Source organism: Prunus persica, chromosome G7, assembly GCF_000346465.2.
Source record: "Prunus persica cultivar Lovell chromosome G7, Prunus_persica_NCBIv2, whole genome shotgun sequence".
NCBI classification, from domain to species: Eukaryota; Viridiplantae; Streptophyta; class Magnoliopsida; order Rosales; family Rosaceae; genus Prunus; species Prunus persica.
Genome location: NC_034015.1, coordinates 17,440,736 through 17,454,712, shown reverse-complemented (window position 1 = coordinate 17,454,712; position 13,977 = coordinate 17,440,736). Strand labels below are relative to the sequence as shown.

At 38.7% G+C, this 13,977-nt stretch overlaps 3 protein-coding genes across 3 annotated transcripts; 2 read left to right on the top strand and 1 right to left on the bottom strand.

Moving 5' to 3' along the window:
• Positions 365-1,684, top strand: LOC18769468. Its single transcript, XM_007202623.2, has 3 exons — positions 365-759; positions 984-1,123; positions 1,236-1,684. Exons 1-3 carry the CDS (start codon positions 553-555, stop codon positions 1,378-1,380), a joined length of 492 nt encoding a protein of 163 aa, XP_007202685.1. The 5' UTR covers positions 365-552; the 3' UTR covers positions 1,381-1,684.
• LOC18770273 (probable prolyl 4-hydroxylase 10) lies at positions 2,077-4,873 on the top strand. Its single transcript, XM_007202339.2, has 8 exons — positions 2,077-2,689; positions 2,774-2,855; positions 3,117-3,214; positions 3,349-3,446; positions 3,640-3,769; positions 3,871-4,058; positions 4,315-4,403; positions 4,562-4,873. Exons 1-7 carry the CDS (start codon positions 2,484-2,486, stop codon positions 4,386-4,388), a joined length of 876 nt encoding a protein of 291 aa, XP_007202401.1. The 5' UTR covers positions 2,077-2,483; the 3' UTR covers positions 4,389-4,403; positions 4,562-4,873.
• LOC18770920 (aconitate hydratase 1) lies at positions 5,284-11,632 on the bottom strand. Its single transcript, XM_007203178.2, has 20 exons — positions 11,379-11,632; positions 11,156-11,260; positions 10,773-10,933; positions 10,585-10,677; positions 10,244-10,429; positions 9,974-10,135; positions 9,655-9,799; positions 9,389-9,531; positions 9,260-9,316; positions 9,090-9,169; positions 8,913-8,988; positions 7,995-8,180; positions 7,672-7,739; positions 7,466-7,584; positions 7,257-7,378; positions 6,983-7,081; positions 6,371-6,850; positions 6,123-6,221; positions 5,793-6,035; positions 5,284-5,696 (listed from the first exon to the last, which is right to left on the bottom strand). The coding sequence occupies exons 1-20, from the start codon at positions 11,380-11,382 to the stop codon at positions 5,628-5,630; spliced, it is 2,697 nt and encodes an 898-aa protein (XP_007203240.1). The 5' UTR covers positions 11,383-11,632; the 3' UTR covers positions 5,284-5,627.

The window sequence follows — 13,977 nt, the reverse complement described above, 5'->3', positions numbered from 1 at the left end:
GTGGACTCTTCGTTTTGGGCAGGCAGCAGCCTATTTTCTTAATGGTCGAAGAACAGGAATCCATTTATGAAATTAAAAAGATGATTAGCAACTAAAAGCACATTTGTCGGTGGACTTTTTTTGGGGTTGGTCAATTTTTTTGGATGCCTGGAATTAAGAACATTCTGCCAAAATATTTAGGTGGGGAGTTACTGCAATCTAAATTCTCAATCTTACTCGAAGTTTCGATCTGCAACAACCAGTCAATTTTTCTTTGTATTTTGTGATTCTTCTTCACGGGGAACACCGTCAGGCTCTAGCTAACTGATATAAATTTAAAATTCAATCCCCCCCTTGTAAAATGGCTGATTAGAGAAAAGAAATGGGCGTTGTGACTGGAAAACGAAGCTATCAGTCATGTTTGAAAGTTAGGTTGGAGCAGTAGCTATGGAGTGTTGGTCATGAAAATCGATATCCAAGACTTCCAATCATTAGTTATTCCTTCCACCATATTGCAATCTTTCACAAACAGAGCAGGCACCGTTGCGAATTCAAGTAGGCAAAGGGATAAGCATGAAGATGAAGCAAATAGAGGAGGCACCGGCGTCACCGCCTCCACCACCACCACCACTTCCAAGGTTCTGGGCTAAGAAGGCTGCGCCGGAGAGTGTGACAAAGCGAGAAATTGCCAGGTTCTGGTTTCAGAAGCGCATTGAGGAAGAGGAGCACCTCCTCGCTGCTATCAAGGCTGCAGCACGTATTAGAGCCCTCAAGCTCTCGGTAAGATTTTTCATGACACAAGTTAAAAAGCCGTGCATTCAAAGGGGCCTTGGCTAAAATTTTAAGAGAGATGATCAAATCTTCATTGCAGCCTAGTTTTTGCAATTATGCAGAATCTATTGGCAAAAGAAAAGACTTCAAAATGAATTGTTAGGAGGGTAGGCTGAAAGAAGTAGTTGAATTTCTTACATTTGCTTAACTTGTTGAAGGTGTATGGTGTATAGGAGGAAGATTACAGACGTTTTGAGGAGTCCTTGGACAACGACGACGACAAAGCCAATGGTAAGGATAGCTCTGCTGCAGCCACTAATGACAGCAACAAGGATGGAAAGAACGACGAAGTTCGTGTTGGGATTAAGGACTGGTGAGTTAATTTGTCTCAATCAATCAAATAGCTTAAGCAAGTTCACTAAACAAGCCTGCTTGAAAATTCTAAAAGTACTCTTAACAGAGATTTTAAACAAACATGTTTGCAGGTGGACAAAGAGCAAGTATGCATACTTGAACCAGCCAGCCATAGAGTCCATGGAGCCTCCGAAAAGGCGCACCTCCGCATATGTTCCCAATTGTTTTGCCTATAAGCCAACCCCTCTCTACCCTACCTCTCTTGGTGTGTTTTAGAACAGCTGATCAGCAGCGGCTTCAATTGATTGGACTGAAAATGGTTCATGAATTGTATGTCTCTTTGGAATAAGTAAAGGTTTGCAGCCTTTGCAAGCATTGGTTTCATCATGTGGTGTATTTCTAAACAAAACCACAGAATTTAATTGGGATGTAGTGTAAAGAAAAGAGTCCTTTTGTTTGTTTGGTTTGTGAGTGCAGTGCAATCTGCAGGTCATGTATATTTTTCTGTTTCTGTTCAGCATAATAGGTTGCTGTCTTTCTGAATATTCTGAAAATTTTGTCCGGTCTTTTCTGCTCAAAATACATGCTGGAAGGTCCAAATTCAAATGTTGGATTGAGAGCAGCCAATCCCAATTAACAAGAATATCATTATCAGTCTGGCCTAATCTTGACTGTAGCAAACAGACCTCAAGTACCCTTCCTAACTTCACTGAAATATGTATAGAATTTGTAATTGTAAACCCCAAACATTTTGAGTCATCAAACTTTGGATCTCTAATTATTAACCTCAAAATCTGAATCAACCGTAGCATTTGTAGCAATTGGTCGAATGGATCAACGCAGCTCTAAATTTTATTTCAAAAGACCTCAAGCAGGTCTAATCATATTGTTAATTTAAACCGCACATTTATGCATTTTAATAAGAATTAATGTATTAAAATAAGTCGAACGTGTCCGGTTATCTGACAAAGAAAAACGTAACATGTCAAGAGTAGAGTACTATTTTGACAAGGGAACACCTAATTGTTATTTGGAGGACTAAGCCATGGATAATTGTTATTTTGACGAAGGGGAAGTTGTAATTAATAATTTTCCTTTTCTTGAGAATAATTGCATATATAAAAAGATAGAAGAAACATAAAAATAAAAAAAATAAAAAGACAAAAAGGAATTAAATACGATTTATAAGCAGATACAGTACTGGGATTTTAATTTGAGACTTTGAAAACAAAAGCGCGTAGAGGTTGTAGAGGGTAGACGTAAGATGCTCTAATATAATTAAATCTCTCATCGCAGACCTTCAGATCTTGCTGTTCCAGTTTCCAAATCCAATCCTCGATCTTAATCTCTAGGTTTCAAGTTCAATCTCTCACAGATCAATGGCGGTTAAGCCAAGGCACGCGCGCCTTCAGACTCGCAAAACATCGTCTTCTTCCTCCACGCTGGTCCTCACTTTGCTCGTCATGTTCACTTTCGTGATCCTCATTCTTCTCGCCCTTGGAATACTCTCGGTCCCGAGCGGCTCCTCTGGCAACTCGGCCAAGGCAAACGATCTCAGCTCGATTGTACGGAAGAGCGCCGACAGGTGCGTGATGGGTCGGTTTGAGTTGTTTTTCTTTTTGGGTTTCAATTCTGGTTGGTAATTTGGTAATTGTTTTGACTTTAATAGAAATGAAGAAGAAGGGGCAGGGGAGCAGTGGGTCGAAGTCATCTCATGGGAGCCGAGAGCATTTGTCTATCACAATTTCTTGGTGAGCTCGCTTTAACTCTCTCACTCATGAAGAATTTATGACGTTTCTGAATTAGTAGCTTGTATTTTCGTAAAAAATCTAAATGAGCATCTATTGTGTGTTGGAGTTTCTGATAATTGTGCCAATATCTCTTGGGTAGTATTTAGTGTGGAATTAACGTAATTGCATATGCTTTTGGGTGAAATTAAGGCTTCATATATAACTGGATTTGATGCAATCTAAATTCACCAAAAGCTGAACCCAGTTGGCTAATTTTCGCAGACCAAGGAGGAATGTGAATATCTAATCGATCTTGCCAAACCTAGTATGCACAAGTCAACAGTAGTTGATAGTGAAACTGGAAAGAGCAAAGATAGCAGGTCTTGGTTTCTCACTTCATTCTCTTGTGTCATTTCAGTTAAAAGATGTAGATGGGAAAATCTGTTGTCTTTCTTTTCATTCCCTTGCTTTATCCCCTCATGCGCGGTGCAATTGTTGTATATCTTGTATGCAGGGTCCGCACAAGCTCTGGAACATTTTTGCAAAGAGGGCGCGATAAAATTATCAGGAACATTGAGAAGAGAATTGCTAATTTCACCTTTTTACCTGTAGGTATGCTGTTGAGCTCATGCCCTCTTATATATGTATTTTTTGTGCCTTTTACTGATTTTTCTGCCTTCAGAGTTGAAGGTACTGCCTTCATGTGGACTACAATGTTTACCTAAAGCTATGATGTTCATCTATTAATAATGTAGCTATGCATGTTCCATACAATTCACGAGCTGTTTTTTTACACGAAATACAGAACACGGGGAGGGACTTCAAGTTCTCCACTATGAAGTTGGACAGAAGTATGAGCCTCACTATGACTACTTTCAAGATGAGTTCAACACTAGGAATGGAGGTCAACGTATAGCCACGGTTCTCATGTACCTGTAAGTTTCATAGTGTGTCTGCCTAAATACCCTTGCTTCTGGTGCACTACATAGACCCACTAATATTCTTCGGCAATGTTTTCTCCTCCCATGTGGTGCAGCTCAGATGTTGAAGAAGGGGGTGAGACTGTGTTCCCTGCTGCCAAAGGGAATATTAGTTCTGTGCCTTGGTGGGATGAGCTATCTGAATGTGGGAAAAAGGGACTTTCTGTTAAACCCAAGATGGGGGATGCGTTGCTTTTCTGGAGCATGAGGCCTGATGCGTCGCTAGATCCTTCAAGTTTGCATGGTTAGTAGCTTACTCATAATTAATTATTGGCTTTGTGAAGCATCAATTTCAGGCTTCTATGATTCCAAAATATCCATCATGGAAAATGACGTGTTTATGTGTGCTTCCTTTATGAATTTAATCCTAATTTAAAACATAGATTTCAATGATTTTTTTTGTGCATCAGATTTCGAACTTTTATTAGTTCATTCACAAACATGCTGACTTGTAATACCTTTATTAATAATGAGTCAAATTTCTCTCCTGTTTATTTCAGGCGGATGCCCTGTGATTAAGGGAAATAAATGGTCATCTACTAAATGGGTGCGTGTCAATGAGTACAAAATTTAAACTATTACACCAAAGGTAACTATCTATACCCAAAATAGATAACTAACAGTTTATATGGTCGCTGCATTCTGTGAAGCTTCCACATTATGGATTGCTTGGTTCAGGTTATGCTGTCATGCTATTTCTACGTTGCAATTATATAATATTGTTTTCTTCACGATTACCTCTGGCAGGCTATATGAGTTCTTATGTTGTAGTACTTGTCAACATCTCAAGCCAGCGCTTCAGTACTTGTGCTTCAGGTCTCATTTGTAACCTAATACACCGGCGCCTGCATGCCCCTTAGGTTTTGATGTACTACAGCTGCTCTTCTACTAAATCAATTTTTGTTTCTTAGCTATATATTCTTGTTATCACAACCCCTGATGAAATAAAACATCAATCTTCTTTATTTTTAATGGGAATTCCAACTCTCAGAAGGTTTAGAACATTGAATTGTTGAAAAGAAACAGTAAAAAGAGATGAGCTAGTTCATTCACGGGAAACCAAAAAATTGCACGTTCCAATTGTATGTTTCTTATATCTCATCAATTCATGTATTCTTGTATGGAATCAACCCATGTAAGGTTCACCCCAAACCCCGAGCCAAGGATGATTCAAATTCGTGGAATTTCAAATCACACAATCGATGGACTTGCTACAATCTTGTGGATAGTTTAAAGTTGTGTAAGCGACAATCGCCCGCATGTGTAGGTGCCAGTTGGGAGCTTAGTGAAGCATCAATTTCACATGCTGTCAATTAGAGGCAAGGCCTATTTTGCATAAATGTCTGACAACCACTTACGTACACACGAGCATCACTCTGATAACGCGACTCTGGTTGACCTTCCACCTTTTGAAAATTAAGTTATCAATTGTCATGTTATGCGTTAACACAAGTTAAAACGCTGAAATGTATAACTTGCTCTAGCAAGCTGAAAACAAGGTCGCATTGATTGCCCTCCACACCTTATAACCCAAAAGTTAAAAAGTTAAAAATGGAAAATTTATAAAACCATCAATGACACGACAGTATAAAAAAAAATTCATCACGAATAATACAAACACTAAAACGCCTGAACATTCTGATACAAGAATAGAATACTCCCACCAATATTCCATTATTTATAATGTAGTTGGGGTCAGCTCTGGGATTGAAACAACGTTTTGTTGCCGAACCATGTAGATTATTAGAACTTGAGGAAAAATTGGTACAATGTTGAACTACACCTGCATGCCAAATAGCCTTTTCTGGTTGATCTAGCTTTTGATCAGATTCCTGATGACATATTGCAAAATGCCTCCATGATCAAAATATGCCAGCTCGACCTGCAACGAAGAAAATACAACAGAATTTTGAAGCAACCTGAACTTGACAAGGCTAATAAAGATACGAAAGAAGCAGAGCATGATGCAGTCCATTACCTCTGTATCGAATCGTAGTGTACATACGAAGGATTTGCCATTATCTGTCACCACTGTAACATCCTGTCCGGGTTTAATTTCGCCAACACTGCTTGGAAGATCGATGGTGTAACGTTCCTCACCGGTTAACCCAAGGGTGTCTGCGTCTTCCCCAGTCTTAAAACATAGTGGAATGATGCCCATGCCCACAAGATTACTGCGGTGAATGCGCTCAAAGCTCTTTGCTATGACCGCCTTCACACCCTGAAAATAATTATGATTTAAAGTAGACTTCATTAAATAAGTCAGAGATGGCAAACATATATTTGAATTAAAAGCCAGAGGGCATACCAGTAGCATTGGACCCTTAGCAGCCCAATCACGAGAACTTCCACTCCCGTATTCAGCACCAGCCAAAATAATCGTAGCATGCCCTTCACTTTTGTACCTCTGTTAATAAAAGTCAAAGAGCAAAAATTGTAGATTCAGGTGGGGCTTGAAGGCATCAACTTTAAAACATTGAATACAGAAAATCTTCCCAAGGAATTTAAACCATTTTTGGATAACCTTATGTAAAAGTTAAGATTAGTGGGCATTACCATGGCAGCATCAAACACGGACAGTTTCTCTCCAGTGGGAATATGGATTGTTTTGGGACCAACTTCTCCTTTCAAAAATTTATTGACTAGCCGAATATTTGCAAAGGTGCCTCTTGCCATAATCTCATCATTACCACGGCGACTTCCATAAGAGTTGAAGTCCCTTCTATCAACACCACGTTCCAGAAGGTATTTGGCTGCTGGACTGTCTTTGTGGATGCTACCAGCAGGTGAGATGTGGTCAGTTGTGATACTATCTCCAAAGTTGAGCAAGCAGTAAGCATTCTTCACTCCATGAGCGCCCGGAGGAGACATGGTCATATCTTTGAAATAAGGTGGCTCATGTATATAAGTTGATTTTGGGTCCCAGGCATAAAGAGTGCCATCTGGTACAGATAACTGATTCCACATTGGATTTCCTTTGGTGATTGCTTCGTATGTAGCCATGAACATATGAGGAAGCACATTTGATTGCACAACCTGAAGACAGAATAATTAGACCAACAAGAATTTCCAATCCCTCAATTTCTATAGTAGCTCTACTAGTGAATTCATTCCAAAGTTATCAGAAAAGTAAAAAGAAATTCCCAGTAAAGCAGTAGAGCAATTTACCTCTGCTACTTCTTCATTAGATGGCCAAATGTCCCTGAAAAATATCTTCTTACCATCTTTTCCCAACCCAATTGGTTCTGTTTCGAAATCAATATCTACCTGCAGCACAGCTAACGAATGAGGTATTGCACCAAAAAGACAAATGTGACAGGCACAAAATTATTTGAGCACAACAAAAAAGGGCATATGCATATGAATAGCAGAAAAGAAGCATATAACATAACATGATACAGAGAGTAACAAGCAGCTGTGCAAGAACTTATGAGCTCCGTACCGTTCCAGCAAGAGCATAGGCAACAACAAGGGGAGGAGATGCAAGATAATTGGCCCTTGTTAACGGATGCACACGACCCTCAAAATTCCTATTTCCAGACAACACAGCCGCAGCTACAATATCTGTAAATGAGGAGAAAATCAACTACTTAGTCACCTTGCGAGACTCCATAGAGTAGCACTACTGTAGAAAATTTATAGAAAGTTTACCATTTTCTGTAATAGCTGATGCCACAGCGTCATCAATATCTCCTGAATTCCCAATGCATGTGGTGCATCCATACCCAACAATATGAAACCCTAACTGATTCAAATACTGCTGCAACCCACTGCAGGACAATACATGACTTATGATGAATACCTTACAAAAGTAGTATAACTTTCAGAAGATGTGGTACAGAGATTCTTAAAAGTACCTCTTTTGTAAGTATTTGGTTACAACCCCAGAACCCGGAGCAAGACTCGTCTTAATCCATGGCTTGACCTAATAAAAGACACATTGCACGTAGAATTAATTAAAAAGACTCACTATAATGCCCTACATTATATAATGCTGAAATAAGATAAGCTTCCAAACCTTCATTATTCAACTCCAAAAGTATTCAGTAGACCAAAAAACATGGAGGCAGCAATTTTCTAGTGGCTCTAGTATAATATATTTCTTTTCTCACTTTCTCTTTTTCATCCTATGAATGATTATACCATTATGAGAAATGAGCTACAAGTAGAGACATCCAACCTCCAATCCTAATTCACAAGCTTTCTTTGCAACCAAAGCAGCTCCAAGCATTACACTAGGATTTGAGGTGTTTGTGCAACTGGTGATAGCTGCTATAACTACATCCCCATGCCTTAGCTGCGCTGGGGTTCCGTGAAATGTGAACTCTACAACTTTATTTTGAGATTCCTTCGGCACAGCAAAACCCTGCAATACCATGCAAGAAACATAAGAAAAAGAGAGAGGGTTGATGCACAATTACCCATGATGATAATATCATTAAAACTACTATGAGCAATAGTCTCAGTCATCAAATTAGTAAAATGGAAAACTAAGGGCCTGTTTGATAACCATTTCAGTTTTAGTTTTCATTTTTCATTTTTTGTGCTAGAGTATAGAGGAAAATGAGGGTGAGAGTGGGAGTGAGGATGAGATTGAGAGAGAGGATGAGAGGGGAGGATGAGAAGCAGGAGTCACAAAAGTGAAAACAATTTCAAATAGATTTCAGTTTTTAGTTTTGTTTTCACTTTTGTTACTCATCCCTCCCATCCTCCACTCTCATGTTCCTTCTCAATCCCATCTTCACTCTCACTCTCACTTCCATTCTCCCTCTTTTCCCTCTATAATCTAGCACAAAAAATGAAAACTAAAATTGAAACGGTTATCAAATGGGCCCTAAGACACTGACAGTTTTCTATGGTCATCGACCAAAAACGAGTTATGATCCTTGCATTTTCTCTTCTTAATCAAAATCTTAAACGTCCATGTGTTACCATCCCATCCTTAGGATAAGCTTTTGAGGAAAAAGTTTTCTAACCATGGACACAGAACAAATAGAAATTTCCATATTCACAGAATCAAATTCTGGAATATTCAAATGGCCCCACAGTTTCCATGCCGTACTATATGAAAATTTGTGTAAATGCTGGAACTTCTCACCTTAAATCCAACTCTATTGTCAAGGCATGCATGCCAATCCACTTTCATTTCTTTCAAAGTAACACGATCATGTGGCCTACAAGACATATGCTTCTCAGTGGCACATAAAAAAAAGATCGAAATTAAAAATTGGTATTAAGTGTGTGCATAATAGCTTGATTTAACAATAAATTGTACCTCTTTGGACCTGATATGCATGGTTCCACTTCATTAAGATTTAGCTCCAGATAAGAGGAGTACACTCTCTCAACCTGGGGCTGAGTTGAGGAAAAATATTCATTCAGAAACCATATTGCAGAAGTTGTTCAATAGAATGGTATTCAAGGTCATGGGTGCGCATATTGTACCTCATTGTAGTCGACAAACATCCTATTAGCCCGTAAATAGGATTCTATCAGAGCAACCTGCATGGTAATTTTTATCTCAGCATATAAACAAACGGACAGGATAATGAAAATGTTTAACCAAGCACTTACCTTGTCATCACTTCTGCCTGTTAGTTTCAGATATTGCAACGTGACACGATCCACAGGAAAGAAGCCCATAGTTGCACCATACTCGGGAGACATGTTGGCAATTGTGGCACGGTCTGCTAGTGACAATTCACTCATGCCTTCTCCTGCATAAGAAAGTAAAGGCCAACATCTAATGTGAGATGAGTAAGCAAACCAGACAGCAGCTGGAGCCTCTATCATCAAAAACCTAATATCACTAGATACTAAGACTACATATATGGGTTTACCATAGAACTCCACAAACTTGCCGACAACTCCATGCTTCCTCAGCATTTGAGTAACTGTCAGGACCAAGTCAGTAGCTGTCACACCATCTCTCAGTTTTCCTAGTAATTTAAACCCAACCACACCAGGCAGGACCATGCTCATGGGCTGTATTAAAAAAAAATTAAAAGAGTAAATGAATATTTCCGGATAAGAAACTGCAGAAGGAAGTGCATTGCAATAAAACCCAAGTTGAAATATAACACAAGGCTCAGTAATGAAAAGAAGATATCAAGTTATTTATCAAAAAGCAGGCCTCTCCATGGAAATAAACTCCTTTACCTGGCCAAGCATTGTGGCTTCTGCTTCGATCCCACCCACTCCCCAGCCAGCAACACCTAATCCATCAATCATTGTTGTGTGAGAATCGGTCCCAACCACACTATCAGGATAAAGCAAGCCATCTGTGTTGAACACGACTCGACCAAGGTATTCCAAATTAACCTGTAAATCAGAAATTCAATTTGTATGTCTCAGGTTGGCATTCTGGAATGAAAATAGGCGTTATACATCAGAGATTACAATTTTTTATTTCCATACTAATTGAATTACCTGGTGAACAATCCCTGATCCAGGAGGAACCACAAGCATGTTATGGAATGCATTTGATCCCCATTTCAGAAAACCAAACCGTTCTTTGTTTCTCTGGAACTCGAGTTCCATATTTGCCTGCACTGCGTTTACTGATCTTGCCACATCTACCTGAACTGAGTGATCAATGACAAGATCTACTGGGACCTACATTCACGAGAAACTAATGTTGATACTCTTTGAAATAATTAAGAGAACAAAAGCAAATGGCATGTGTGTAATGAAACCCGATGACTGTCACGTTATAGAAAACAAGAAATGCCAATGTGAGACAATAGCGCACACATATATATGTAGCTCACCAACGGGTTAATCTTGTTAGAATCTCCCTTTAGATTGTTCATGGCATCTCTCATGCAAGCCAGATCAACAACAGCAGGCACCCCAGTAAAATCCTGTGAACCAGATGAACAAACACAGTGACAATCCACATTTCACCAACGTTGTGATAATGGCAAGTTCCAACACTGACTATCCACAACGTATTTACCTGAAGAAGAACTCTAGCAGGTTTGAATGGGATCTCAACCTGCTTGGGAGATGTGTTCTCCCAATCAATAATTTTCTCAACATCCTTGCTCTTAACCTGAAACTCGTCACAGTTACGGATTGCTGATTCAAGAAGGATCTTGATAGAGAATGGCAGCTTGTCTGCAACACAAACACCAATACACGGTCAATATTTCATCACAAAGTTTCACACTTTAAAGTATATCACACAAAAGAACACTCCGTTTCATTGCAATAATCCAAAACAACTACTTTGCACAACACAAATCACAAAGACTCAAAATTTCTACTCATTTCCCAATGTTTCTCGAAAACCAAACAGAAAATACAAGAAAACCAATTAGAGGAACAAAAAATACAAACCAATTCTAGGATCATTGAGAGCTGGTAAGCTGTAGTATTTTCCGAATTCACCACCATCTGGCTTCTCAAGCGCCGTCAGTATCTTCTGAAATGGATTCGCCGTCGCTGCAAATCAACCCAAAACATCAAAATCCAAAACAAAAGCCCAAAAACAAAACAAAAAAGCAGCGATCAGAAAAAAAAAACCAAAAAAAAGAAGAAGAGTAAGATCGTGCTGCAGTACCCATAGCGATATACTGATCCAAGCTTTCAGCTAATCGGATCGATCCAGTTAGTTTTAGGGTTTTGATTTAATTCGAAATGACGTGGAAGATTTTGAAAGAGTGAGAAGGTGGAAGTGAAGAAGGAAGAGGAGGAGGACTACACGTTATATGGAGTATTTATTGTCGTGCGTTTTCTTGGTCCGATGAATATCCTGATCTTAGTGAACAACAATTAGGTGAGAGCGCGCCTACTTTAATAATTCCTGCGCTTTTTTATCTGATTTGGTATTGGCCTGTTTGTTGGGTATCTTCTCTTCTGTTAAGGCCAAGCGTGGGCCTTCTTGGGCTGGGCGTGTGGCTTTTCATGAATTTTCTATTTCTTGCCTTTTGCTATTTTTAGACCATTTTGGGTTCTTTTCTTTTTTTCTTTTTTGATCTTAATTTTGCTATAGAATAGAATCCCCACTAAATGTTGGAGAATTCCTATAGCACATGTGAAAATGTTTGAAACTTCAACCTTAAACCTTACTCTGTGTCACTCAGGGCGTGTTTGAGATTGCTAATGAAATGATTAAAAACAGTTAGAAATGTCTCTGACAGTGTTTGACAGAATAATTTAAAAGTATTTTTAGATCGTAAAAAGCGTTTTATGAACAAAATAGTTCCAACTGCTTTTTGAAAAAACTTTTTTATCTTTAATAAAAATTTCGACGTCTTTCTAGTTATGAGCCTAGGTACCTTCTACAAAAGCATTTGGCAACTTTTCTTGCCCACACGATTTCTCTCTATCCAAAAATACAAATTTAGTAACCGAAGAACAAACTTCACTGGTAGACATCACCACCACCAGATATTTCATATCATGATTATGGGTGGATGCTCGGGTATCTGTGGCCATATGTGAATTGCTGAAATATCAGAGGCCACTGGATGTTGATGCTGTTTTTGGAATTAGCAAAACCTTGTGGTGGTTTACCTGATTTTTACAACTAGAAAAACTGCCCTCAAGGGCCTTAACCATCACTATATCTCTAAAGCTGGAACACAATATATATAAAGAGTTTTTATTGAGGGATCTCTTTCAAATTAGCTTATTTGAGAGACACTCTTGTAGGGCTCACTCCATATTGTGTTTCACAAATTCGAACCGTCTATTTTGTAGATACTCATTCAAATATCATCTTTACAAAAAATCACTTGAATCCGATATCATTTGACCATTCAATTGAGTTATTGAAATTTTAGTACTTTCTTGAAGCTCCATGTCTCTCAAATAAAATTATTTGAGAAATCCCTCAATAGAAAGGGGTTGAAAATGAAGAAGAAATATTAGGATATATATGGGTTTGTTGAAAATGGAAAAGGGACCACATAATGTTTTAGGCATTAGTGTTTAGGATCATCTTTCAATAGGACATTGTTTGGAGTTGGAAAGAGAGCATGAACTTGTCATAAAATTAAATTAATTGTTATTATCGCCCCTCTCAAAAGAAAATATACTTTTATTAAAAAAATTCGAGAAAATAAAATGCCCAGTTGGACTTTAAGAGCACTTCCAGTAGTGCTCCTCAGCCCGGGCAACAAGGGACCCAGCCCCAGTTTGATGTTCCAGCGGGCTTCAACAGCCTGGGCAGCTGGCGAGCTCCATAAGCCTGGGCTGGCCCAAAGTTAAAAACAACCTGGGCTATTGTCTGGGTTTGTTGACGTCAACGATAATGTCAGCAACGAAAAATTTTTAAAAATGCTAAAAATTCTAGAATTTTTTTTAAATAAATACTTAGTCGTATTCTTCACTTCCCACGTCAAATATAGAGTTTTGGAGTGGGAAGTGAAGAATATGACTAAGTATTTATTTTAAAAAAATTCTGGAATTTTTAGTTTTTTTTTAATTATAAATTTTTTCGTTGCTAACGTCAGCAAACCCATGCAACAACCCATGCTATTTTTGCCTTTGGACTGGCCCGATTTGCTAAGACCCAGCTGCTGCCCGGACAGCTTAGGCCTTCTAGAATGCCAACCTGCAACTCCAGCGGTTGCCTTTGTTAGGGCAAGAGGGAGCCCAAATCGCAGGTTGGCATTCTAAGGGGCCTAAGCTGCCCGGGCAGTAGATGGGTCCCAGCAAACCAGGCCAGGCCAAAGGTGAAAATAGTCTGGGCTGTTGCATGGGTTTGCTGATGTTAGCAACAACAAAAAAATAAAAAAAAAATCTTAAAAAATACTAAAAATTTCAAATTTTTAAAAAATAAATACTTAGTCATATTCTTCACTTCCCACACTAAAACTTTATACAAATTCCTCTTCTCATATCTCATATGAATAGTAGTTGCCATGACAATGGGTGGAAACCCCACAAGCCTTTGCAAGGGCTGTCACTATTCATGTGAATAGTAACAGCCCTTGCCCTTTGCCATAGCAAATGACTAGAAGTGCTCTAAGTAGTAAGATCTGGTAGGTTTTCTCTGATTGCAATACAATTAATTAAAAATTTGAGTAAGAAATTTTTTATTGATCATAACATGATATGGGCCATTGTTTAGCCTAACCACCAGAGTAAAGAAAGAAAGAAAACGTCAGAGGGTATTTGACATATACATAATATATGCATGACATATGATGATC

Coding starts and splice junctions, on each gene's coding strand:
- LOC18769468 (XM_007202623.2), top strand. CDS start 553: ATGAAGATGAAGCAAATAGAGGAGGCACCGGCGTCACCGCCTCCACCA. Junction 760..983: donor TTAGAGCCCTCAAGCTCTCG/GTAAGATTTTTC, acceptor TATGGTGTATAG/GAGGAAGATTACAGACGTTT. Junction 1,124..1,235: donor CGTGTTGGGATTAAGGACTG/GTGAGTTAATTT, acceptor ACATGTTTGCAG/GTGGACAAAGAGCAAGTATG.
- LOC18770273 (XM_007202339.2), top strand. CDS start 2,484: ATGGCGGTTAAGCCAAGGCACGCGCGCCTTCAGACTCGCAAAACATCG. Junction 3,215..3,348: donor GGAAAGAGCAAAGATAGCAG/GTCTTGGTTTCT, acceptor TCTTGTATGCAG/GGTCCGCACAAGCTCTGGAA. Junction 4,059..4,314: donor AGATCCTTCAAGTTTGCATG/GTTAGTAGCTTA, acceptor TGTTTATTTCAG/GCGGATGCCCTGTGATTAAG.
- LOC18770920 (XM_007203178.2), bottom strand. Junction 10,934..11,155: donor TCTCAATGATCCTAGAATTG/GTTTGTATTTTT, acceptor TTTGTGTTGCAG/ACAAGCTGCCATTCTCTATC. Junction 10,678..10,772: donor CTGCTAGAGTTCTTCTTCAG/GTAAATACGTTG, acceptor TCTGGTTCACAG/GATTTTACTGGGGTGCCTGC.